General features: G+C 37.6%; 1 protein-coding gene and 1 pseudogene across 4 annotated transcripts; one reads left to right on the forward strand and one right to left on the reverse strand.

Annotated features, from left to right (window-relative positions):
• Positions 1 to 2,670: 2,670 nt before the first annotated feature.
• LOC106965218 (SHC-transforming protein 3-like) lies at positions 2,671 to 23,429 on the reverse strand. Of its 4 annotated transcripts, XM_015061166.1 has the most exons (15): positions 23,309 to 23,429; positions 20,450 to 20,564; positions 17,619 to 17,720; positions 16,805 to 17,529; positions 12,072 to 12,142; positions 9,924 to 9,987; positions 9,065 to 9,184; positions 8,895 to 8,948; positions 8,654 to 8,705; positions 8,446 to 8,575; positions 7,691 to 7,844; positions 6,915 to 7,005; positions 6,620 to 6,811; positions 4,416 to 4,741; positions 2,671 to 4,335 (listed from the first exon to the last, which is right to left on the reverse strand). In XM_015061166.1, exons 4-15 carry the CDS (start codon positions 17,417 to 17,419, stop codon positions 4,207 to 4,209), a joined length of 1,998 nt encoding a protein of 665 aa, XP_014916652.1. In that variant the 5' UTR covers positions 17,420 to 17,529; positions 17,619 to 17,720; positions 20,450 to 20,564; positions 23,309 to 23,429; the 3' UTR covers positions 2,671 to 4,206. The 4 variants fall into 4 exon arrangements, with proteins under 4 accessions (XP_014916652.1, XP_014916651.1, XP_014916650.1 ...); XM_015061165.1 differs by lacking the exon at positions 17,619 to 17,720; XM_015061164.1 differs by having other exon boundaries at positions 16,805 to 17,720.
• LOC106965220 (cyclin-dependent kinases regulatory subunit 2-like) lies at positions 23,079 to 24,662 on the forward strand (annotated as a pseudogene).
• Positions 24,663 to 25,063: the final 401 nt, after the last annotated feature.

The following is a 25,063-nucleotide window of genomic DNA, read 5'->3' on the forward strand; positions in this document are numbered from 1 at the left end:
GCACAGAAGTTTCACTTTGGTGACTAATGTTTACACAACTTAAGCATCTGTAATTGAGACCAGCACAGTTACTGAATGTACTAACTGTGCTGGTTTTGCCTTCTTGTCAAGTCCTGAAAGAAACCAAATACGTTCAAATGGGATCATTAAAATTGCAGGCAGATATTTAGAATATAAAGAAAGACCAATATTATTAACAGTGCATTTCCAGAGAACAGGTCATCTACACTCTGGTCAGTTGCGAGATGAGACGGGCCTTTCTGGCTCTGGTTTGTGGCGTTCGTGACAAGACGAAGACTTTTTGTGGACGTCAGTGGGAACAGACAGTTCCTGGAGCCTCGGCAAAGCTGGAAGAAATCATGGATCAGCCAGAACAAACCAAAACCAGAATGAACAGAGGGGTTTGGAGACACACACACACCCCAGTGAGGTCTCACAGATGTCTGGAACAAGAGTACCCTCAGAAGGGGCATCAGGACCACGGAGAAGACTGAAAAAAGGGTGCAAGTTAACCAGAATTAGGAACAAGCTCTTTTTCCTTCTCTTGGTGGATGTGCCAGCACTGCCCAAGCCTCTTCAAGGCCGACTGGTTTACTGGACCGGCTGAGGTCAACCCTACACTTTGGCCATTAAATTCAGATGGGAATTTTCTGGCACCTGTTTGTGGCATTTGCTGCATTTCTTTGGTTACCAACAAATGCTTCAACAGCATGAGCTTATCTAAAGGAGCCAGATATGGTTTTTATATGAAAGCACATCTGCTACTTAGGGAAAATGTGTTTTAAAAAATGCCAAAAGCTGCATCTGACACCAAAGAAAAAGAATCTTAGTCGTAAGAAACACAAGAGAGATTATACACATTCACAATTTTATTGCCAAACAGTCATACAGAATAATGACAAACCCATACAACTAAAAGATTAAACATCTGTAAACATCATTTGGACTCGTTTTTATTTCGTACTTTTAAATATAGCTGTCCCGAAATAGTGTTTTTCTGTGACTCCCTCTGTCATTAATGTATAACCCAGAAAGAATGACATTTATAATACATATTAATAGTGAGGGAAAGAGACCAAGAGAAAGTGAGAACACTAGTCTCAAGCAGCAACACGCAGCAGGGCAAAAACAACCTCCAGTGAACAGGCATGCCCCATTGAAGATCAGCTATTGCACACTGAAGGGAGAGAAAAGAAAACACCATTTGTACAAATTAAAGGCACATTTCAGTCAAGAGAAATCTGGAAAGACGCCATCAGTGTCCAAGCATTTTTTTTTTAGTCGAGTAGATTCTTTACATTGCAGAGCTAATAAGGTTCAGTCTGTTACATTCAAGTATGAAGCCGTTTTCACTTTCTTCAAAATGTTGTCCAATTTGCTTGATTTTTTTTTTGTTTTATTTTTTTAGAAAATTTAGTATTGTTCCCTTTTGCAAGTTCTCAAGTTTGCTGGAAAATTTAGTCACAAACATTGCAGAAGAAAGAGATGTAAAGAAGTAAAAGTGTTTTATAGTATGCCAAAGGTCCATGACCAAACAGGTTGCTGTGCGGTTCCTGTACTATACACACCTTCTTGCAGCAAAACACAGGCACATTATATTACATTGCATCTGTCTTGTCAAACTCATTGAACACGTACTTGTTTTGGTACAACTCAAGTGGTCGAGTGCATTTCAAATACAATGCCCCATTCATTTGGTATCCATCAGTCCTGACAACAGTAAGAATGAAGCCATTTGAAAAGAAAAAAAGAAAGAAAAAAACAGGCATTTTCCAGAGCAGCTGCAGATCATTTCCACTAACCCCATCAAAATTTGGGTTTCTTTCTTCATGAAATAGTAAGACTCAACACTGAACTGTTTATAAGATCAATTGTTTACAGATGGCATTGACTCTGAAATGGAACGACTCTGAAAATGAACAAATACTCAAAAGGTACCATTATGGCACCTAGTGGCTGAAGTATATATATGGGTAGGCATAGGCTGGCTCGCATTACCAGAGAAAGTGGAGGCATAACTTCAGTTTCTCCAGCAGTTTTCAGAAACGGTTGGGAAGCAACAAATCCGACTGAAAGCTGGCTACCTTTACAAAGTTTGATTAAATTAACCCATTATTATGGCAAAATAAAACATGGCAAAAACATAATATTCTGGGGAATAATTGCCTGAACAACTACTGACAGTGATGTTTTCTCTACATTTTTAATCATACATAGATATTAAAGCGTATTTTAGCAACAGACAGAATAATTCTTGCGTTCAGTTTAAAGGTAAAAGAAATTGAAGCATAGTACTGTATGTCCCTGTATTTTAACACACCTTACCATTGTTCGTCTATTTTTCTGTGTATTTTTATATGTTTACTAGAAGTGTAGTCCTGTTTTACTAAGACTAAAAAAAGAGCAGTGGAATGAACTTATTGAATTTGGGGAATCTAGATCTTTACCAAATGAGCTATGAGTTTACAAGACTTTTCTGGTTTACCAGCTGTGGTTTTACCATCATTTCTAAGTAATTACTGATTATATTTTTCCTCGAAACAAAAAATGAATTCATCAAATGCCTCAGATATTCTGCCAACACAGCGTAATCTCCGTTTAATCAGCAATGGAGGGGCTACCTCTGTAGGAGAGTGCCGCAGTTCTGGTTGGAAATTAGGATCCTAACGCTTCATTAAAAGGGAGCTGAACTTTATTTCTGGTGATCTAAACAAAAAATAAAAAGTTTTGTCAATGTACTCCCTCTACTGCTCGAATGTAAAAACACCATCTGCAACTGAAGTACAAGTATGTATATGGTTTTTACCTCTCTACTCCATCTAAAAAACAGAATATTTGGAAAGACATTTTTACCATAATATCTCATTAGGTAAAAATGATTTAATTCATTCATACTAAAACAAAACCAAGCAGTCTTTAAATTTGCTTCTGGCATTTTAGCACAATCTACAGACTTTGTGGATTTTTATTTTCTTTATTGAAAGCTTAGACCACCTTTAGACCCAACTAGCAGTTTTGTGTGAGCTAAACCTAAATATGTAGGTCCAAATAAGGGCTATGTATGGACTTAACACTGACCAGCCCATGCCTAGTCATGATTAACACATTGAATCTATGCAGTTGTAGTTTCAATAAGTGCTAGTGAATAATCTGTTCTAGCTTTAGTTGATGTGAAAGCAACATTTCCATTAATGACACCTTGAAACAGTGAGCACTCATCTAGTACGACTGAAACAGAGCTCTGATTGTGCTATTCATGTGTGATCATTCAAAAAAAAAAAAAAAAAAAACCCTTTTTAAAAAGTTCACCCAAAGAGCCGAGTGTGTTCATTTAAAATGTGAGGATATTAAACTGTATGAATCAAGCACCAAAAACTAATCACTGACAACACCTAAAAGTCAGAGAAAACCAATTTAAAAAAAACCCCCGGGTTAAAAAACAGATTTTTTTTTTTTTTTTTTTTTTTAACAGTGTCAGCATACACAAGCACCTCCTTTCAAATGACGGGGAATTCAAGGTCTACGAACACGAGAACAATTGATTTGAAGTCATGCGGCTGCAGTGACACAAGGAAATACTTTATAATTGTATTTTAAAAAAAGGCCGATCTCTAAAGCCATTGACTGCAGGATGAAAAGGTGTCTGTTTGCTCCCCGACACTGACAACACATTCGGCTTCAATCTCCAACAAAAGTAGCTTTCATATGGAGACTAATAAATCAAGCTGTCACACTAATGGTCAGTTTCAGGGCATTTTTATTTTTTTATTTGAATTTATTTAAAAGAGCCTTTTCTGATTCTTCAACCACTGAGTCAACATGTTCAGTAGAAATATGGTTGTGCTTGACAGACAAAACTTAGTTTAGAGTTTATTTTTAAAATATTCTTGCCTCTTTGAGGTTTTATTTGCACTGCGTCTAAACTACAAGAACAATTTGTCGCTTTATTGTTTCTTTAAACACCAAATCAAAGTATCAAGTCCAAATGCACTGATTTTTCTTCTCAAAAATATAGCATTTCAGTCATCACAACAAAATAGCAATTCTATAAATAGTTTTCCTTAATCCTTAACAAATCTCGAGTACTCCAGTGACTCCAGTAAAGCAGGTCAGTGTTGAGCACATTGAGCCTTTTGCAGGCATCTTCCAGTTCCAGGAGGAGAGCGCATCTAAAGGCCCTCTGCTTCCCATCAGGCATTTCAAATATCACAATTTCCTTTCAACAGGCTGATGGAGACAGAGTTCACTCCCAGCTGAGACAATTGGCAAATTGTTGTCACGGTGATGGCCAATAAGGTGGCTAATGCTGTCAAATATATGATCTTTTGTCCGTACCTTTGAAACAGAAGAAAACAGGCGTTAAGAATCAGTTTTGGTTTCATGCTCCAAAACCAGCTTTTGTATCCTGTTCTTACCGTGCCTTCGGGGTCCACAAGCAGTAAATGTTTGGAGAGTCCATTGTGCATACCAGTCAGAACGTAGGACCCTGGGTTGGTAGTGCTCGTGCGGACAAGGAAGTCCCCATCGCTCTTAAGCAGTTTCTCAGCATCACGGCGGCTCATTTTGCCATGGTACCACATCTGGCCTTCCAGCTCCTCTTGTGCGCGGAAAGCCAAAGATCGGACAAGGAGAGGGCTGGAGTTGTCAACAGAAGCTGCCTTCTGAAGGTTGGACACTTGAGTCTGGGACTGCCCTGGGGCCAGTGGCTGGGACTGGGACTGAATGGCTTCCTCAAAGGGCTCTAGTGCATGAGAGAAAAGTTAGAGTCACGACAGAAAATTGAAGTTCAGAAGATTGTAAAAATATTTCCGCATTGCGTCATTTACGGGAAGTTGGCAGACCAATCTAGGAAGGTTCAGCACTGTTCCATGTATATCCATTAGTAGATAATGGCTCAGTGCAGTTTACTGGAGTCCCAAAGTCTGAGAAATGGCTTGTAACCATTTGTCGTCAGAACAGTTTGCAGTTTCCACCGTGTTGACTGAAATTTAATTCAACTTCCCAAAAATTGTGTTGAAAGTTCACTCATGATTTTACAAGGGGGTGATTATATCTTTCACATAAGGTCAGTGGTTTATATTTTGGTTTTACAATTTGCTCAGATTATCTTAGCCTTTTGTTGAAATCTGATTAGTGATAAGGGCAAAAACAGAAGAAATCAGTATGGGAACAAATACTTTGTCATACGACGATATAAAAATCAGTAGTCAAGTCAAATTGGGGGTTAAAAGGAGGAAAGAATAAAGCCATAAAACATTAACACGGTTATCTTCTTATCTTTTTGCTGACATGATGTAATTAAATAAGACATGCATAAAGAGGTAAAGCTGTGAACTGCTGTAATTATTTTAATTACAGCAACCTCTGCATTTAATGGCACCCCTGGTAAAGATGTTTAAAAATCCTTAAAATAAATGTACCTTTTATTACAGTAGCATAATTTATCATGACTTAACTTTTTATTCAAGTATGTTCACTGAGGTAGTCAAGTCCCACATTGAGACAAGCATTATTTTTTTTTAAATCCAACTTTTTTACAAAATCCTGCTGAAGGGGCTGCATTTTCGTTTTACTAGTAGATTAAAACAAGATTTTATTTAAATGCCCTGATGCATCAGATTGTCTATGTACTATATGAAAGTTTCCAGGGCCTTTGGAAGAGAAACGGGTTTAAAGAATCATGTACATCTACCATCCTGAATGTCATCTTAACATGTCTTTCATTTTGAAGTGTGGGCAAGAGAAATGGACCTCCATCATATCATATAAGACCAGGAAAAAAGCTAGTTATAGATGCCTAAATTCTCAAAAGTTTGAGAAAAAAAAAAAAAAAATCTTGCTAATCAATTTTAACATAAGTATTATATTTAAATGTCAAAAGCATTTATTTCAAGGGTTTTCTGTTCATCTTAAAACAGTAGTACCAATACATGTATAATAGCACAGTTTTATAAAGCAAAAAAAACTTTATACATAGATGATTTTGGCTTTAATTAGGTTTACCAGCTACTGATAACAGTTCTCATATACATATAACTACAAATGACTTACCAGCAATTATTTCTGGACAAATACTCAGTTATACACCCGACATGAGAGCTAAATATGAAAGAGGGCAAATAAGTAGTAAAATAAAGTGATTCAATGGCCCAGACAAATCTCAGACCTAATATGCACCAGTAACACTGAAACATTGATGGGTCAAAAAAATGCCCAAACCTCAATGGTCCTATGCAGAACCTATAAAGACAAGAGGTCTAATTCCATCAGCAAAACTGTGGCAGGCAATATTGAACACTGTTATTTGTTGTGGTCTTCAAACCACAACAAATTCAGTAACTTGGAACTATAAGTTACCAAATTATATGTAGGGCTTAATTTTTGACTGCCTTAAAAAAAAAACAGCTGCAAGAAAACTAGCTCAAACTACAGAACTTTGACAAGAGCTTTTAACTTGTAAGGTCTTTGTATTTTAATCAACACAATTGAACCAATCTCTTCCAAAAATATTGGGCTGAAAAAAATTGACTTTTCAAAGCATTCCAAGTTAGAATCATCTAATTTTATTATGCAAAACCAATGGTAACTAAACATTAAATAGAAATTAATCAAGTCTTACTCATGTCAAACAGGTCCTTCTGGGGGCTCTCTTTGCCTGCCTCTACTATGCCCTTTGTAGCATTTTCTGCTTCAGCCTGGAGAGCTGCAAGCACCTGGGCATCAATCTGCTGGGTGTTCACGTACATGGGCATCTCCACTGCTTTAGGTGTCTGACCTTTATTCTCTGGGAAACCGCTGATATCAAAAGATCCTGAATATTGAAAGGAACAAAGCCAAAGTCAGCCTGCTAAAGTGACAACATGGTCCAGGAGTAAAGATGTGCTTACTGTACTGGAGTGTTTGGTGGTTCCTACCCTGCTGCAGGAAGATGGCTTTCCTTTCATCAGCCCAGTTTTCACAATGCCGTCCCTGGTAGTACGTCTGATCCACCGAGCCCGGACCAGTCTGATCAAACGCACAAGCAGTGAATTTATTTTTCAACAAATACACATACAAATCGTAGGACATTGTCACACCTAAATGTTTCAGAATACATTTTAATCATCAATAACCTGGATAAATACAGAATTTGTTTTTTAAATGATGTTCTTAATAAGAGGAAGTATGTATATTTGCCCTTGTTAAATTATGCATTAAATGTGAATAGCCCTTTCTATTGGGAAGTTGAGAACTGACCAGGACAAAATGACACATGGAAACGTTCCAAGACAAAATGTTGGAATGTTTTAGAAGGTGTGTGTCCCCTTATGTCACATAAAACAACAATGTTTTGGGGGAAAGATTGTACTGACAGTCAAACATTTTGATGGAGCCATTTTTCAGCATCAAGAACTGTTATTGCAACTGTAATTTGTGCTTTGCACCAAAATGATAAAGTTTGTCACCTTAAGCTTGAGAACAAAGTTATCTTTGTCTGATATGACATTCTGTAACAGTCTGAAACATTTAAGTCAACTAAAAACACAGACACTACTTTTTAATGGCATTGTAGTCTCACATCAATAGCATATAAAGACAAAAAGACTGCCATCTCAGCAAATTTTTTAAATGAGGTGCCGATTTATTTATTTTTTTAAGACAAAACCCGTCCACGATTGTTTTATGGTGCTTTAGAATATCAATCTTCTACCTGGCCGCCTTCAGATGCTGCGTTCTGATTCGTCAGTCGAGAATCAATAAAGCCTCCTTGGGGTGGCATTTTGCCAGGGATGTTGTTATAATAAGGATGTCCTGTTGACTCCTCTTCTTCCTCTGTCCATGCCAACTCCTCCATGTTTAATACTCTGGGGGGAAAAAAAAAAAAGCATTAAACATGGAAAACCATTAAATATATATGTAAAGCAGAACCTAAATGCTGAAATTGAACAAACAAATGTTTCTTAAAAGTTATGGTTTCACCTCAAGAAAAGTTTATTCACCGTAATGTTAACACTGAATTCATATGAAGCTTACAATTTCTATTTCAACCTTATTAAAAATATTTTCAGTGTTTTATTACTTTTGAAGACACCAATTTCACCTTTCAAATCACAAAACAATGTTTATTGGGGCCAACTTACAGAAGATCTTGTTCAAAATTTGTAACTGTCTTTTTTACTTTTATTACAGGTTCAGCTTAAGTTTTATTTGAAATAGTCCAGCATCTAGAAAGTAGTGAAATGTCTGTCCATTTAATCCATCCATTTGACAAGGGAAATTTTAAAATCAAATCAAAGACAAAGCAGGTCAATTAAATCTAAATCATTGTAAAAATTTATAAAATAGAAAATTAAGAAAAACTAGGAAAAAAAAAATCTTTCAAATATCCATTTTCTTTTTTCTAAATAGCCATATTTTTCCAGACCTGTATAAGAACAATTCAAACATTGATATTGAACTTCTTACCTGTCATGGACTGAGGACATCTTGCTTGAGGGACACTGCAGGTACTGCTGGAAGCGAAGGTCAAACGCCTGGCCGATGGTGCTGATAACATCCTGAGCGAGCCCGTCGGAGCATTCGAGGATGTGACATGCTGAGAAGAGTCAGATTACAGCAGTAAAGAACATGCTCACATTAGACCGTTTTATGAATGTCAGAAATGCGTCCTCACCTCTTCTGTTGACCGGGTCCTTTGCTACATAGGCAACATAATCTGTTGTATCCTACAAGAATAAATGATAACTTGGTAAATTTCACTGATATACTGCCAATACATTGAAATAGGTCAATATCATGTGGTAAGTTGTATTTGACAGAGTGAGGTAATTTGCACTAAATTGCAGATATAAATTGCAGATATTCTTTAAAACATCTATGTTGGTAAACTGAAAATTAATGCTGGAAATACTTACAGGATCTCCACCTGATGCAAAGGAGATAGACTGCATGTGATGGTTGGCAATGATCTGGCAGAAGAAAAAACAAATTCATTTGTAAACTGAATATTTTGTGCACATACAAATTGTTGTGAAATAAAGTTTAAAAGTCAAAATGAGTTAATTTTGGATTGTTGGAGACTGACCTGTTTGCAGTCAGGGGTCATTAGGTTGAGGCTACTGGTGGAGATGTTCAGGTTGATGGACATGCCAGCAAACTGGAGATTACTCTTGCCTAAAATGTTGGACAGGGCTTTGGATGGTGGCTAAATGGAGCAGGGGAAGAAATACAGAGATGGAAGAAAAAATTTTATCGTTTCATGCAAACTAGAAAAAAAAACCCTCAACTTAAATATTTCTGACCCCCCCACCTTAAACTTTTAAGAAACTCAAACCACCACAACGAAAAATCTCCAGTCTGAATCTGATGCCAAATATAACATTCATCTCATTTAAAAGAAGGTTTTTAAAAGAGAGTGGGCAGATTAAAAAGGACATAGTTATTTAAGATACTCCGTTTTATGTCACAATCACGCGTTTGTCACACATCCACAGGAACATCATCTAATATCAGAACCTCATTCAGAGAAATTAGATGGTACTCATTCTGTTTTTGTTATATTCCCTTTTCTGACATTTGAGGAAGCTTTAGAGAGCAGAATAATGCTTCACATTAAGGCCCACAAACAGAATCCACTCACACACACTGCAGCTCAGCCTCCTGATCAGATATTGTGAACTACATGAGTCACTAAGCACTGTGCAATACATCGTGGGCTGAAGCTACGCCCACGCAGACATGGCGCCATTCGTCTTCATCTCCCTTCTTTGCCTCATTTCACATACAGGAAGGTAAAAAGGAGTGGGGGCAAAACATACAGAGGGGTGCTATAAATAAACCACAGAAGGGCAAATGAATATCCAATGTCCTTTACTCTTCAAACTACTGAGCAGTTTGCGTATATTCTTCGGGGATCTGGATGGCGTTTCCATTTGTCGGCATACCTTTCTTTTCCGCAGCGCTCCTTTGGTCCCAGGAACTGCTTCACACACCAGGCTGATAGCTTCCCTGCAGGGAGGGTAAGAGGACAACCATGTTCAGCGTCATCAGCAATAACATGGATCATATTCCCATTGTTACTTACTGAAAATCAGTTACTATTGTGCTATTTATCCAAAACAGATTTTTTATTTTAGTTTTGATCATTTCAAATTTAAATCCACTTTAAAACCATTCAATATTTAAATTAATGTAGAGCTATAGTAATGAATGAATAAATCATAAGAGTAGTTTTTTTTTTGACGCAAGATATTACAACACTATATAAAAAAAAATAAGAATAACGAAACAAGTCATTATGAAAGGTGATGCAACAATAAATTTCCTGCAAGTTTTTAGCAAAGAATTTTTTCTCTAATGTAGTCCTGCCTACATTAAAGGACCATGTTTAGATTCAAGTCATTTCAATGCATTTTTTTTCCACCAACTTTGAAGATACTTAACTTTTGTGCATATGACCGTCATTACACAGATTAAAATGTGTTCGAGTTAACGTGTTCATCTTCTAAATACCTATGCTTCAGACAGGCACTACATTGTGCTTGTCCACAAGTTAGAAAAAGCTGTTGAATTAGCTGGAAATGAAGAAATGGGATTACGTTTCAGACTTTCATACACTTTTGAGCAAGTAAGAATTCATACACAGAAGACAAGCACATGAATTACATGATTAACAATAGGACTAATTTAATAAGAAATGTGCACAATTCAAAAATAAGAGACTTATCTTTCTGATAAATCTAATAACTCGTCTCCTGTAACTTTTTTTTTTTTTGCCTGACATTCTGAACAAAAGAGGCTAATCATGCGACGGTGGGGCTACAGCGACAGCTTTCCAAACCAATGATGCAAAGCTCAGGAAGTCATGCAGAAAAGTGGACAAGACAAACTAATTCCCATCAGGCTTTGTTTCACTGCACATCAGTAACAAACTTCAAACATACTTATGGAGTCACAGAAACCTCCAAGTGAACAAATAGTTTACATCAATAAAAAAATGATTGCTTTACCCGTTTAATGGACAATGATTTGAATGTTTTGTTGCTTAGATACACTAGAAAGAAGCCATCTTCATCAAAAATATGGCATCATGCAGGAATTTTGCAGCATTTTATTACACACACCGTTGATGAATCAATCATTTTTAATGTTTTACAATGATGCATACAATTAGATTTTCAAACTTGTGCAACTCTTATTAAAATGGGTTTAATTGTCTCTGTATTGTATTTTGCTTGTTACTTTTTTGGAGGGGGGAGGGCTCATTTGGACTCTGACACAATAGAGCCACTGAGTCATTGTCAGGGTCTGAGTCACTTTAATCACTGTGTCATTGCTGTAATATACACAGACTGAAAAATGGGCTTACAGAAGAAGGAGCTTCAGTCATTTGTTAATCAACTAAACAAGTAATTGATCTTTTCTTTTTTTAAGGTTAAACAGTGAAATGGTTCATGTTATCTTTTGTATACATTTAAATCTAACTTTATGCTCATTTTATATTCACTCAACTGCATCATTATACTTTAGTTCATTTTCATGGTACGTAGCAAAATGTTAAACATGTCCGTCTGTTGCATGAAGACATAGATGAACATTTGAATTGTAAACATTTTGTTGGTGTTTTTTTTTTTCACAATACAAGTTTTATATTCCAACTTTGGGATCTCTACCCAGTGTAGGGACAGTAGAGGATGTTGGATTAAATGTAACCGAAATGCTTTAGAAAAAAAAAAGCATCAACATTCAGCAAGCTCTGGTACATGGTTGATTTTTTCCCCCCCACAAACTGGACATGCAAAGTCGTATTTAAACAAAAATGTTTGTGAAACAAAAATTCTGTTTTGTCTTTAAACTGTTGAGCTGTTATTGTGACCTAGGCAGTGAGCCATATCGTCAAACACGATCAGTAGTCCCAAATATTTTTACATTTATTCTATTTGAGATACTGTCACCAGGAAATATTATGAGACAGCCATGTGTTTTAGTAATAATTATAGAAAGCAACCTTATAGACGCTACCATTTTAATATTAAAAACAAGCCATAACACAAAAATTTGAATGAAGAAAACCACACCATGTTTGAACATACCTTGTTATTTGTGACCTCGTAGTGAAATCCAAGGATCTCATCGATCGTAGAACTTCTATGCAGCCCAGATACTGCAAAGAAAAATGAAAATTTTGAGATAAACAAAATCATGCATTTATGTAAACATAACATATTTGGTCAGGAAACAAAGATCAAAGTCACTACAGTCCTGTTGTGGATTCATAATCATTGTATTCAAAATTTTAGCATTGGTATCAACACTTGTCCAGTTGCATCCTTTTGAACTTGTGTATTAGTGTTGTATGAGATGCATACAGGGAGCTCAAAGTTAAATGTATCAGTTTTAGTCCTTGCTGGTGTCCTCAGGTAGACAGCTGTATTTTCATAAACATGTTCATGCCATACTTTCCAGCTCTTAGGGTTCTTTTACAATAAAAAAAAATAAAAATCCAGAATTCTCCAAACTTAGTTACCCAAGCGTTCTCCTTCCCTTGCAACATGAAAGTTCATTAAGAATCTATGGCAGATGTTTCTACAGGCAGATTTTAAATATAGAAGCTGAAAAAGCAAAAAGAACGAACATGGAGTGGAAAAACCCCCAAAACATGCAGGACATGTGAACGGAAGGAAGGAATATAGAAAGGAAGGGTTGAAAGATAAAAGTAATGTCTGTGCTTTATCTCTTAATATCTGTGTCTTGCAATGAAGTCAAGTCACAGTGCACAAGAGCTACTCGTATTACAAACACCTCATGCTTGAACAACACTGCACCAACCAGGACCATTTTGTGCTGACAAATTCCTGTCATTTAGCAGAATCATATTCTTAATTTGGCATCCAAGAACCTTAATGTTGCCCCTACTTTTTCATAACTAAACGTATTAAAACCATAAATTGCAGACGACTTCTCCATTCTCCAGGGTGCATTCAGCAACTTTTGGCAAACACTGTCCATGTCACAGTGACATTTGCAGACTGACGGTGTTATCCATTTTCAGAACCACCAATAAGAGTTCACTTCCACAAGGCCAAAAATATATCAAACTGTTCTAAAATTGGAAGAGAAGACTTATTCTGAGCATATCATTGAAACATTTCTTCTCTGCAGTTTCCCCCAGGGCATAAATGTTTCATAAAAATGATTCTTCACCAAAAATGGGAAAGACTGGTGAACATGCTGTTCAAATGAGGCAGATGTGTATTAATCTTCACACATCTAGAATCAGAAACAAAAACTAGGTTTTTGTTTCCGATTCTGCCGGACTGTAAATATGGGTGTGCCCATATTTACAATCCGAGCAATAACTAAAAAGCTTAAAACAAATAGAACTGCAACATGCAGAAATACACAAGGACTTGCAATCTCCAAGTTTCAATAAAAACTATTAGAAATGATCAAAAGAAACTGCTTTATAGAGTCATCCCTCTGGTTTTGGATGCTGTGCAGTTGGAAAGACAGTTCTTATGTACAGCTGTGACAACCAGTTTTTACAACCAGGAGCTGCTGATTAGCATCTCAAAAGGTCAGATTATACTTGACCTATGACTAAGTTGAAAAAGAGCTTCAAGGATGCAGAGCAGGACCAAAGAACAGAGAAAGCAGGAGGAAGTTCAAATCTTCTCTTCATTCAATCATAAAAGTCAAGAATAATATCCCGGACTCCGCCGTCTCAAGATCGGCCTTGAAACCCATATGATCAGAGAGAGACTTAAAGAGCAGCAGCAAAAAGCAAATGAGGTGGATTAGCAGTTCTTGCCAACAAGTGATGGTGTCATCCAGGACATGTTGCTGTGGAATATGGTCTCTCCTGCCAGGATATTGAGCTGTTAGTACATCCTGCAGGACTCATTACTACTAGAGACCCTCCCTGTCCACTTCATCACCATCTGCAATAACTTTAATTTCCCTTTGGGATACATAAAGTATTTTTGAACTAAAAAAAAAATAAAAATAAGCATCTCATCCCACTGCCATCTCAGTCCCCTTACGTAAACCCAAAATAAATCCAGTGGAATGGGCTAAAGAGAAGAATGTAACAGGACCAAAGACTCCAGATGATCCATTAAAAAAATATGCAACATTACAAAATGTTTTATGAGAAAAGTACCGTTGTCCTATTGGCAAAGAGGGATTGTAAATATTAAAACCAAGGGAGCCAATAATTGTGGGAGAAAATAAATCTACTCTAATGGATTCCAGATGCATTGGCAGACAATCCACCACCAGGACCCAAGGAAGTAAATGTGGAACATTTTTACATCGTCTGCATGACATAAATGTGGAACGTATGCATGTGGTAGCATGGGTAACACTTTATTTGAAGGGGGGTGAATAAGATTGTCATGACACTGTCAAACATGACATAACATGTCATGAACATCAATAAGTCTTCATGAATATTTATGATAATTGTCATAAAGCGTTATTCGGTAAATCATGACACTTAATACAAAGTTGACATCATTTAAAATGTCTATTATGACAGCTTGACATTAACCAGGAAATCATTACTGTTTAAACTTTACCTTTAACAACAAAGTTACCTCATTTTTAAAGTGCAATCAGTAATACTTTTATAAAAATTATATCAGTAATTATTTCTTGGTTAATGTCAAGTTGTCATAAAGACATTTTGAATAATGCCAACGTTGTATTAAAAGTGTCAATTTACCGAATGACGCTTTATGACAGTCAAATATTCATGAAGGCTTATTCATGTTCATGACAGGAGTTATGTCATGTTTATGACGGTGTCATGACAGTCTTATTCACCCCCTTCAAATAAAGTGTTACTGGTAGCATGTTTACTTTGGGGAATATGCGTTGGTCTCCGAATGCTGTCCAGAGACCGGAGGGACTTCTATGAACGGGCCAAGATTTTGTCATGATTTGGTTGTGTTGAGTAGGCTGTAGTTTGTCACAAAAACTTCAACCAAAGTCCAACCTGCAGAACTTTATTCCCAAAGCGTTTACTACACCAGCGTCTTTAAGACATTGACAGAATATACCACCCAGGGATTAACAGACATGCCAAGCATCAAAACACAGAGCATGACAATTTGTGAAAACGAATAGTTTAAGATTAGTTGCTTAATATTTTAAAAATGCAACTCCACTAGGTTGAATAATGGGGCTTTTTAGTCAGTCTAATAAATTCAACCAGAAGTTAATGTAGGATGTGTTTAGAGCTTATCCAGCCCATCACCAAATGACCACAAACCTTCAAGGTTAGGTTGGAAGGTAAGAGTGGACATTTATTGCAGTGTTTACCATTTATCATTTTGTCTTCTCATAAGAATTTGGACATACGAGAATGATCAATTCCAAATGTTGACGTGTGAAAACTGTACTGCATTGTCAGAGTTGTTTGTATTTTTTCCACTCTGTGCCCCATGAGATCAATGATCAGTAGACCCAAAAACATGATTAAATGCATTTACTGCATGCATATTAGTGATAAAAAGTATACTTCTTTATAGAACTCAGAACTGGTGTTCTCTGTAGGTCTGTTTCAAATGTTATGGCATTAAAGTATTTGTGTTTGTGGGGCTGTGGTTGCCATGTCATGCTATCAAAAAAAAAAAAAAACTAAGACAGTTTCATCACAATAGTACCACAAATGGTAACAAAATTTGACTTCCAATAAGTGAAAAGAACTAGAATCATTTCATGTTGACTCTTATTTTACCAAACGGCAACAAAAGGAGAAGGAAAGCGAGGGTAAACAATGTCAGTGAGTCGATGCCCTCTCTAGTGTAATGGTGCATGATGTATGAGGGTTGACCGCATGACGCTAATTAAAAGTGCTGTGAGCAGAAACGCCACGCTGAACTCGATACATGCAGGACACAAACTGACAGGAAGAGCTGGGGGTTGGGGGAGTCAGACCCATTTCCCCTGTCACAGCAGCATTGACTGGACAAAAATAAGTGCAGTCTACCTTGAAGCAGTTAATGGAAAGCCACACTGGTCAAACAGACTGTAGGCTTTATTCAGAAAAGTTGTAGTAGGCATCATATGATCATCTTGTGTAACTTGATTTAGTATATAGCATGTCTCACTGGGTGTGTTTATCCCTTCCTAAGAGCTAAAGAAGTGCTTTGTTCAATCTGCTGCATGAATAAAAGATCATTTTATTCAATTAAACTATAAAACAATGATCACTTAATGTTTCAGTGAAAATTGTTTCTATCCCATCACCCCATATCTGTCTTTCCTTGAAGAGTCAGGTCTCGGCATCACTGTGTGCTAGTGACTCATTGATGGCATGACATTTGCAGCTCTTCTACTTGTGCACCAACTTAAATGATGCATGATGGCTGAACAACATTAGGGAGAGATAACAGCTGCAATGAGACAAACACCATGAGTCTCTTCCCGTTCAGCCGTTTTCAGGGAGCCAAAGCAGCCGTGGAGCTCGGAGAGGTGCACGATGTACAGAAATAACACATCACCATGGTTACAAAAGCATAACGCTGTCACACACAGACAAGAGAATACCAGATAAACCAATGGTTTAAAGCCTGGTTTTTTTTTCATGTTACCATCGTGGGCTTCGTCTCTACTTTTCCACTGGTGTTGACCTTCTGCATTTCCTGAATTATTCAATGTCTGTTTTCTGATTGCTCAACCTTCAGCAGTAGCCAGCTCACACACACACCCACTCAAGGGCATGTTGTGATGCACAACTGCATTCTCACTCTAATCCCCATCGGAGGTAGCTAATCTCTTCCCATTGATAGAGAAAGAAGAAGAGGGAAAGTCCACCAACCTTCACAACGTATGTGACTCCTGGGCCAGATATCTTCTCATTCGAGTGCAGCCATCCTCTGGAGGGCTTGCTCACCAGTCCACCACCCCCACCTGGATTCCAATCCTCTCCTCTAGGCTGGAGATCGTCCAGTCTGCTCTTCTTGCTCATGCTGACAGCTGTCTCCAACTGTGTGCAGGGAGTCGAATGGGAGCTGCACTGAGACCCTCCCACACCAGAGACGGCTGTTGCTGCCACCACGCTGCTGGGGCTGGAGCCCGCACCCCCACCCCCTTGCAGCTTGGACACGGCCAGGTCCTTGACGGCTGAAGGTAGACCCTTGATGCCAAGCAGGCTGCCCGAGTTGCTGAATTTCAGGCCAGAGACCTTGTTGATGAGGGTGCAGAGGGTGGTGCCTCCATCCTCCAGATGCTCAGAGCCATGGATGGTTGTGTTGCTGGAAGGGACGGTAGCAGTGGAGGAGGGCTGGACCTCGCTTGGGGGTGCGAAGGATGTCTCAGTTGCAGACTGGGAGGAGGCCGAGACCTTGGGGTTCATGGACAGGCCGTGGAGAAGCTCATCGGCGGATGTTACCGACTCATTCCTGAAGCGATTGTACTTGGTACGGTGAAGCATTCCCTTCTCTCTATGGCTCGCTCCTCTTCTCTCCACCAACCAACACACACAGCCTGCCTCCTTCACAGGCGTGCAGGCAGACGTGGCCGAACCGCGGTGATAACCCTCTCCTGTAACATAGCAGCAGTAGCACAGGCAGCGAACGCCTCAGCAATCACAGGCCACCTGACAAATTTTTTTCTTCCTCTGTTGAGTTTACAGCGGCGGTTCAATGTGCAGAGCTGTTGCTGTCAAAGTCCAATCGTTTCTCAAAAATCCAGAACAGAAATCCAACCCGTTAGAGACAAAATCTGTGGAAACACTGTAGCACAAGAAGTTGAGGATTAAAAGAAAAAAAAAAAAACCCTGCCAGTTTTTGGGGTGCAGCTTTTCAAGCTGCGATGCTTCTGCTTTTTCTTCTTAGAGCTGCTCCTCAAAAAAAAAAAAAAATTCCCCAAAACTGGAACAGAAGAGATGAATGTCGCCGATGATCACGGACACTGCAAGGAAAGAGCAAATACTCTGCTGGCTGCTGCCTGCCGGCTCAGAGCTGAAGCATGACTCACTGATCTGAGAAAACCTTCTCAACAAAAGGCTTGCTGAACATCGCAAATCACTTCCTGTTGGAGGGAGAGGAAAAAAAAAAAAAAAAACTCCCACCAACAGCACACTAGAACCAATCAGTTTTTAAATTCCCTAGACTCATTTATTCCCTGCAACTCCTTGCTTTCTTATTTGCTTCTCAGAGGACAGTAAAAGAATTGGAGGGAACTGTAATGATCATACTTGGCAAAAAATTAAATCTGCATTAAATCAGATCTTGAAACGGCAGGAAATTGAGAAAAAAAATGTAAAGATATTACCTCAAACTAACCAGAAATTAGCAAGTTTTAATAAAAATTCCAATATATATATATTTTTAAAGGGAAAAAATAACTAAAAAGAAATATGCTGCAATAAGCTGGCATGATTGGAAATATATTGCCCATGTTATTTTATCAGATCAGCAAAACAAAGCAGACACCATGCCCGGAGAGTAGCTTCGCAAAAAAAAAAAAAAAAAAAATCTACCAGTTAATCTGTATTAACCGTCTCTCCAACATAGTTAAATTTAAACTGAGTAAAGAGGAAAAAAGATTTAGCTTAAATTTTCCAAAATATTTATAATTTTAACTTGAATGTGGCCAAAACACCCACAAAGAAAACCAAACATGAATTACAGAATAATTTGACTTTTAGAAAGATGGCAAAGATTCAGAAAAATGCCCAGCAACTGGTTCTGTCTGAATGAAATGTGATGAATAAAAGAAGCGAATAAAATAATTAAATAAAGCAGAGACTGACATTCTCAGGAGAATACGCCAAAATGATAACAAAAAGCTCAAGAAAGCCGATAAGAAACACAGCGGCACAGCATCATCGTCTCTCCCAGTCAGCAGAAAGCGCACCGCACATCTGTATAAAATGTCCTCAGCAGCATTTAGCAAAGCTGAAATACTGACACTCATTCATAAGCAGCTTCCGCTCTCACTGTGCTGCAGATTTCGCACTGCAGTCCTTCCCAATATCTCCGTTTCCTGCCTGGCAAGAGAGAAGGGGGGGAAAAAAAAAAAAGAAAAAAAAAAAAAAAAAAAAAAAAAGAAAAAGCACGTCTGCCTTTTCTCCTTAGAAACAAAGGCAAACATAAAGGCAGGGATGATGAGGCAGGTCCTTGTATGTCACAAGAAGAGAAAAAGGAAGCCAAGGGCTAAAAAAACCCCCACATGTGATATTTAGTCTTTTATGTGAATGAAATAACGGGCAGGCATACCAGTGTTTCTGTGAATGGAAGCAAGGCCTTTCTGCCTCTCTAAGGCAATCCCTTGGGATGGCATGGTCTTATCCAATGAGGAGCCAGCTGGATGACTCATTCAGGGGAGGCTTGCAGAATAGTGGAAGAAACCATTCTAGACAGCCGTTTGCGTTTTGTCTCTTCTCTGCAACCTCTTAGAAATGTGGTAAACAATAACGAGGGTGAAATGTTTGCAAAGCACATTTCCTCCGTGGTCTCATAAATGAACAAAGTACAAGAAATGTGTGCAAAATATTAAACAGAAGAAACACTGCCACCCCTGTGTGTCGGACTGCCTTCATCATCACCTTTTTTCCTTCACATTCATGTCAACAGTTACCACCTACACATTTAATTACTAATTTACTGTTTATATGTTAAAGGAGATGCATTCACTATACTGCAAACATATTTTGAGCTGAAAAATTAACTAGACTAAATTTATTAAAACTGAAGTAAACACTAATTGGATATGAATTATACATCTGTCCCGTCTTTATTGTGAATGGGTGCTATGCAATTCATAAATGGAACATTGTATTCCAAATGCAAGGTATGCCTAGACATTTTTGACAGCAAAAATATAAAAATGTCCCAGTGGGAGAAAAAAAAAAAAAAAAAGGGGCATCAAAAAGTGCTAAAAAGAATCAGTAGTCAATATCCCTTTATTTTGCACAGCAACTTCAGGAAAATCAATTTGGACTAATGCAAGGACATTTTCAGTGTTGGTTCACATGTACGTGTTCTGTGCAGACCAGAATACACACATTCTGACATGCATTAAACTGCTCCTGCCAATCAGTAAGATGACCAGTTCTCAACTAGAAAAATGACACATCCCCCAAATTCTGAATAAATCTGAAAAATACAAAACAAAAGACTTCTCAAACAATAAATGTGCTGACGGATAGTATTCAACCATTCATTCAGGAGGTTGCTGCATCAACATTGACAAACTAGACACAAATGGCATCCATGGAAGACCCCCACAAAAAATATTAAAAAAACATTTATAATAAAAAAAGACAAAGGTCAGTCTAACAGTTACCAAAATGAATACTAGACTAGATTATATTAGATTTAAGTACAACAAAAATAGTAGATTCTAGGGCTTTTATAAAAAACATCCTGATAGTATCAAACTGCTAACAAAATTATTTTCTCACATGTGCATCCTTTTATGTCACATAAACATTTTAGAAAAGGAATATAGTACTGACCGTCAATACAAGGTGGTGGATGCACCAGGACTTTTTTGCTGCTTTAGGGCCTCAACTTATTACTGATGAAACCATGAATTTTGGTCTCTGCCAGAATATCCAGAAGGAAAATATCCTGTAAACAATTTACAACATGCGAATTAAGCAGCAGGGCAACAAATCCTATTCTGAATGGCTCAAAAGAAGCAAAGTGATAATTTTGCAGTGGCCTTGTTAAAGCCACTAAACAAGCCATTAATGATTTTTAAAAAACAATTCTGACGAGGAGGCAAAATTCTTCTACATATATAAAGAAATTCAGAAAATCAGTTACTTTTGACACATAACTTTAGATCTCTCTCCCCCCACACAGACATTTAAAATAATTTGATCCTTTTTGCATTTCCTCTGGTTATCTCTATGATATTAGAACTTTTTGATGATCTGCATTTGTTCTTTTATTTGGCATGCTTAAAGTTTCAGACCAAACAAAATATGAAAAAAAAGTGTTTCAGAGCCCAATTTAACACTTTAGCACAGCCCAATTCTCCTGTTTCCATGCAAGCCTTCCTTTGTCCCGTTTTTAAGTGTGTTTCAAAACATTTGCCACTAGATGTCCCCTTTTTCTACTCAGCAGAGCTTCAAAGTGAAGACTTCAGAATAGATTCACATTCTGTGAAAAGTGCTTTTAAGAAAGTAATCCATAGATTAGATAACACTTGTAATAGTAAAACACTTAAGTTAAAGAAATCCATTAAAGATCTTCTGCATTCAAATGAAGCATGGAGGTTCAATCAATGCCTTTCCTACATCCTGAATCCCAGTTAAGGACTATGGTTCATGTCCTTAATTCTGTTTAAAGCACTGCATTTGTGATCAATGCTATAGATAACAGGAAAGGGGAGAATTATGCGTCCATTTTTTTTTTTAAACATTTGTTTATTTACAAATTCCAGAAGACATCATGCACATTTGGTGCAATTAGGGTTTCTCAAGTTACTTCTGAACTGTTGAATTTTTTTGTAAAGTGCCTTGAGATGACGATTGTTGTGAAATGGAGCTATACAAATAAACTGAATGGAGTCGTTAAGAGGTGGGGTAGGAAAAAGGAAAGACAGCAAGGAATCCAACAAATATTTCACTTGACTGCTGTTGCCTAGTTACCAAAGCCATGCTAAAAAAAGTTCCAGGCAAGCTAGAGGGAAAACGGTTAATATAAAAAAACAGAAGCATTTAATTGGTAAAATGGGATATTTTTAGTGAGCCCATAACAATAAATCAATAGTGTGACAACAGGATTAACTACTTTGTTAAGATACAAGTCTGCACTACTAGAAAAATGTACATATTGAAGAATTGCTGCCACAAAAGCCAACTTTAGCGCCACTTTCAGGGATTACAACACCTCTACCACAACATTGTTTAACACTTCAGGTCAAATATTTGGTAAATTTATTTTGACATCTCTCATAAACCAACATGGGTTTTAAGGATTTTGAGATGCATTTAGTGACCCAATATTTTCTTTATCCACAGATCTCCCTTTATGCTACCAGAACTTTTCTGAATAAAGTAAAAAGTAGTCAATAGTGCAAAAAAAAACAACAACAAAAAAACCTGAAAATAAATCACATACATGACATGGTGTATTGTACTGAAAATTCTTTAAGTTGAGAGAGACCAACTATGAAGTGTCTGAGCATAAATTTTCCAAGTCTTGCCACGATTTAGTGTGGACTCTGATTGGGTTGTCACATGTAGTATAATACTGCATGCTAAATGTCCTGCTGAAGTCTTAAAGTATTCATTAACAACTTGTATGTCTAGTCACAATACTCAAAGCACACTTGCAAAACGCATCCCCTTCACCCAGCTAAACTCACTGCTCTTATATATTCATGCATTATTTTCACAGAGTTGCAGCCAAGTGGTTTAACTGCCCAATGACAACATGTGGTGCTAGACTTGTGCTCATGACACCCATTCCTCCAGCTGCGTTTTATACTAGGACTTAACTATAATGACCACCATCAATTTTTCCCTCTGCTCTGACAAGTTGGCCTGTCCCTGCTAAAAGATATTACCACAGCATGATGCTGCCATGCATTTTGTACCAGAAGATTGTGTTCCTTTCGTCAACTGTATTCTTGACCTCTCCAGTGTGGTACCAGATTTATACTGGGATGAAATTACACACAGGTGGACTAAGCTTACCTAATGGATAACTACCCATTAGGCAGGTATCAATGATGGCACCAGAATATGGTTATCAGAGTAGGTAGTATTTGCAATGTACTGCATCTACTTTAAACAGAGTCTCAGTACAGGATAAAAGCCATTATTTTCTCTTACACCAGTGCTGCAGAAAAGCTCCCCCCCACCCTCCCCTCTGCTTGTGAAGCCAAAATGTCTGCGGTATACTGCAACACAGTGAAGATAAAATATCAGCAAAGAAAAAACTCATTTAAGGCTAAGCACACCAAACAGTATTTGGCATTATAATGCAATCCCCCAAATGTCATTGAAATTCCACATTTGTAAAGACACCCTCACCTGCGCCCGGTTGATTGATGAAAAAAAAAAAAAAAAAGTTTCTGGTCACGTGACATGCACTGTCCAATCACAGCCTCGCTGAAATTTACACGAGCGAGACAAAAACCTCAACATGCAATTAAACTGCAACTACAGTTTAATTAAACTTTTCCTGTTCATCTTCACTGGAAATATGTCTCGAAGCCAGATTTATTACTCGAACGTGTACATGGACGACCAGTATGAATACAGTTGAGCAGCCATGTCTCCGTCAGTAAACAGGCCGAGTAATAGATATTCTATTAAGAAACACGTTGAACTGTTCAAAATGTCTATTTTTTGACTCACCTGTACCGCTTCTAAAACTTTGACCGGTGTGCCACATTAATGTGGCTGTTGTGTGTTTTGAGGGCTTTTCAATTAACCTACACCTTATATAGTTTTCATACAACGACGTCACTTTCTCTTGGGGCTCCTCAAGGCGTCACCGTGCACATCTGCATCTCATTAATCATTTAGTCGTACTAATTGGAGACCTGTGGAAAAGCTTATGTTAGATGAGTTTTTTTTCAGCTCTTATCTATTCTGGATATATGGGCACAAGTTCCTCTGTAGTCTTTACAGTACAGTCCTAAAAATACCTGTTTCTGAGGAAGCAATAATGACTATTTCGTCTTGATATAGCTGGTTTGTAGTCTGGAAAATTCCGGAAAAGTCTGGAGTTGAAATACTTCCCAGGGGTTGTGTTGACAGGAAAGAATATGTAACTTTTGCCAAATAGACATAATTAGTTGTTTTATTAAAAGTAATAGTCTTTTTTTTTCGTCTCTTGCTTAGGCATGTTGTTCTACCTCAGGTAATGGCTAAGTATGTCCCAAAATCCCACTTGATGTCTGAAGATGAGTGGAGACAGCTGAGAGTGCAGCAGTCCCGAGATTGATCCAGTACATGATACACGAACCAGGTATGTGAACAAAACGATTTAAGATTAACCTATCTTGGAACTGGAAAAAGCTTTCTTCTTAAAATAACTGTAGAAATTAATTATACCGTTACCTAGTTAAGTGAAGTTTTCGTCAAATTCTCTTTCAGAGCCTCATATCCTACTGTTTAGAAGACCTCTATCAAGACACTGACCCAATCCTACCACTTCTCACTAAGAAGTCATGCTGTGAGTGATGTTTACCCTTTCGCTGCTTAAACAGTTAAAAATAATTATTCTTTGTAATTTTCCTTGTGTTTTAGGGACTTGCAATTAGCTACAATTGCTTCGTTCAGCCAGAAGGAAAAAAGCTGACTTGTGATGTTTATCTAGAAGCAATTTGGACGTAAAGAAATAATGCAATGGAACGCCTGACGGCCCACATGACCAGTGGGAAGGTTGCTGTGTAGCTAAATATTTGCATATGAACTCTCTAGAAGAATGCTTAAACAATTGTGCTGCTGTCATACAGTTTCAGTTTTTCCATGTTTCCTTTGCTTACAGCATTTTCCCCTTTTGGTTGTATTTTTCTCTTTTGGACACAAGAGGGTACTGTAATCTTGTTTTAAAATTAAAATGGAAACATCATAAACAGCAACTTATGCAGAGGTATTGTCCAGGTCAACTACATGTCTTTTTCCCAGATGCACTTTAGCTCAATACAAAGTTTCTAATGTGAAAAACAACAATAAAGCCTCACCACAAAGTATTTTCCCCTTACGGAATAGTCATCGGTCTTTAAATCTATAATCCATTTCTTTAATAATCAGCATCTGTTTTGCCAATTAGATTCTAGGAAACAGTTGTCCTGTTCCAATTCTGCAATAGATCTACAAGAAGAAGTCCTTGGATGATAAATTATTCAGGTGGAAGAAAATGCTTTTTGTGGAAAATGCTGATGTGGTACACTGTGATTCAGCAGAGTTGGAACTTGCAGAGCTGCAGGAGTCATTCAAATAAGTACCACTGTTGCAATATTTCATTGCACAATTACAAGTAAAAGTTTCCCTTTAAAAGAAAACCCAACTTTGATAGATTATATTATAAAACGAAGAATACCAAAGGAGCATTAGTGTTAATTACATTACATAAATCTGCTCTGTGAGGTAAAAAAAAAAAAA

The sequence above is a fragment of the Poecilia latipinna genome, unplaced genomic scaffold (genome assembly GCF_001443285.1).
Source record: "Poecilia latipinna isolate Pla-1442-1.1 unplaced genomic scaffold, P_latipinna-1.0 Scaffold1786, whole genome shotgun sequence".
NCBI lineage: Eukaryota > Metazoa > Chordata > Actinopteri > Cyprinodontiformes > Poeciliidae > Poecilia > Poecilia latipinna.

What these genes read in the sequence shown, in the direction of transcription:
- LOC106965218 (XM_015061165.1), bottom strand. Translation starts at nt 17,419, where the DNA reads ATGCTTCACCGTACCAAGTACAATCGCTTCAGGAATGAGTCGGTAACA. An exon ending in GGACCCGGTCAACAGAAGAG is followed by an intron (nt 8,576 to 8,653) that starts GTGAGGACGCAT and finishes GACTCTTCTCAG; the next exon opens with CATGTCACATCCTCGAATGC. An exon ending in TTGTGGACCCCGAAGGCACG is followed by an intron (nt 4,336 to 4,415) that starts GTAAGAACAGGA and finishes TCTGTTTCAAAG; the next exon opens with GTACGGACAAAAGATCATAT.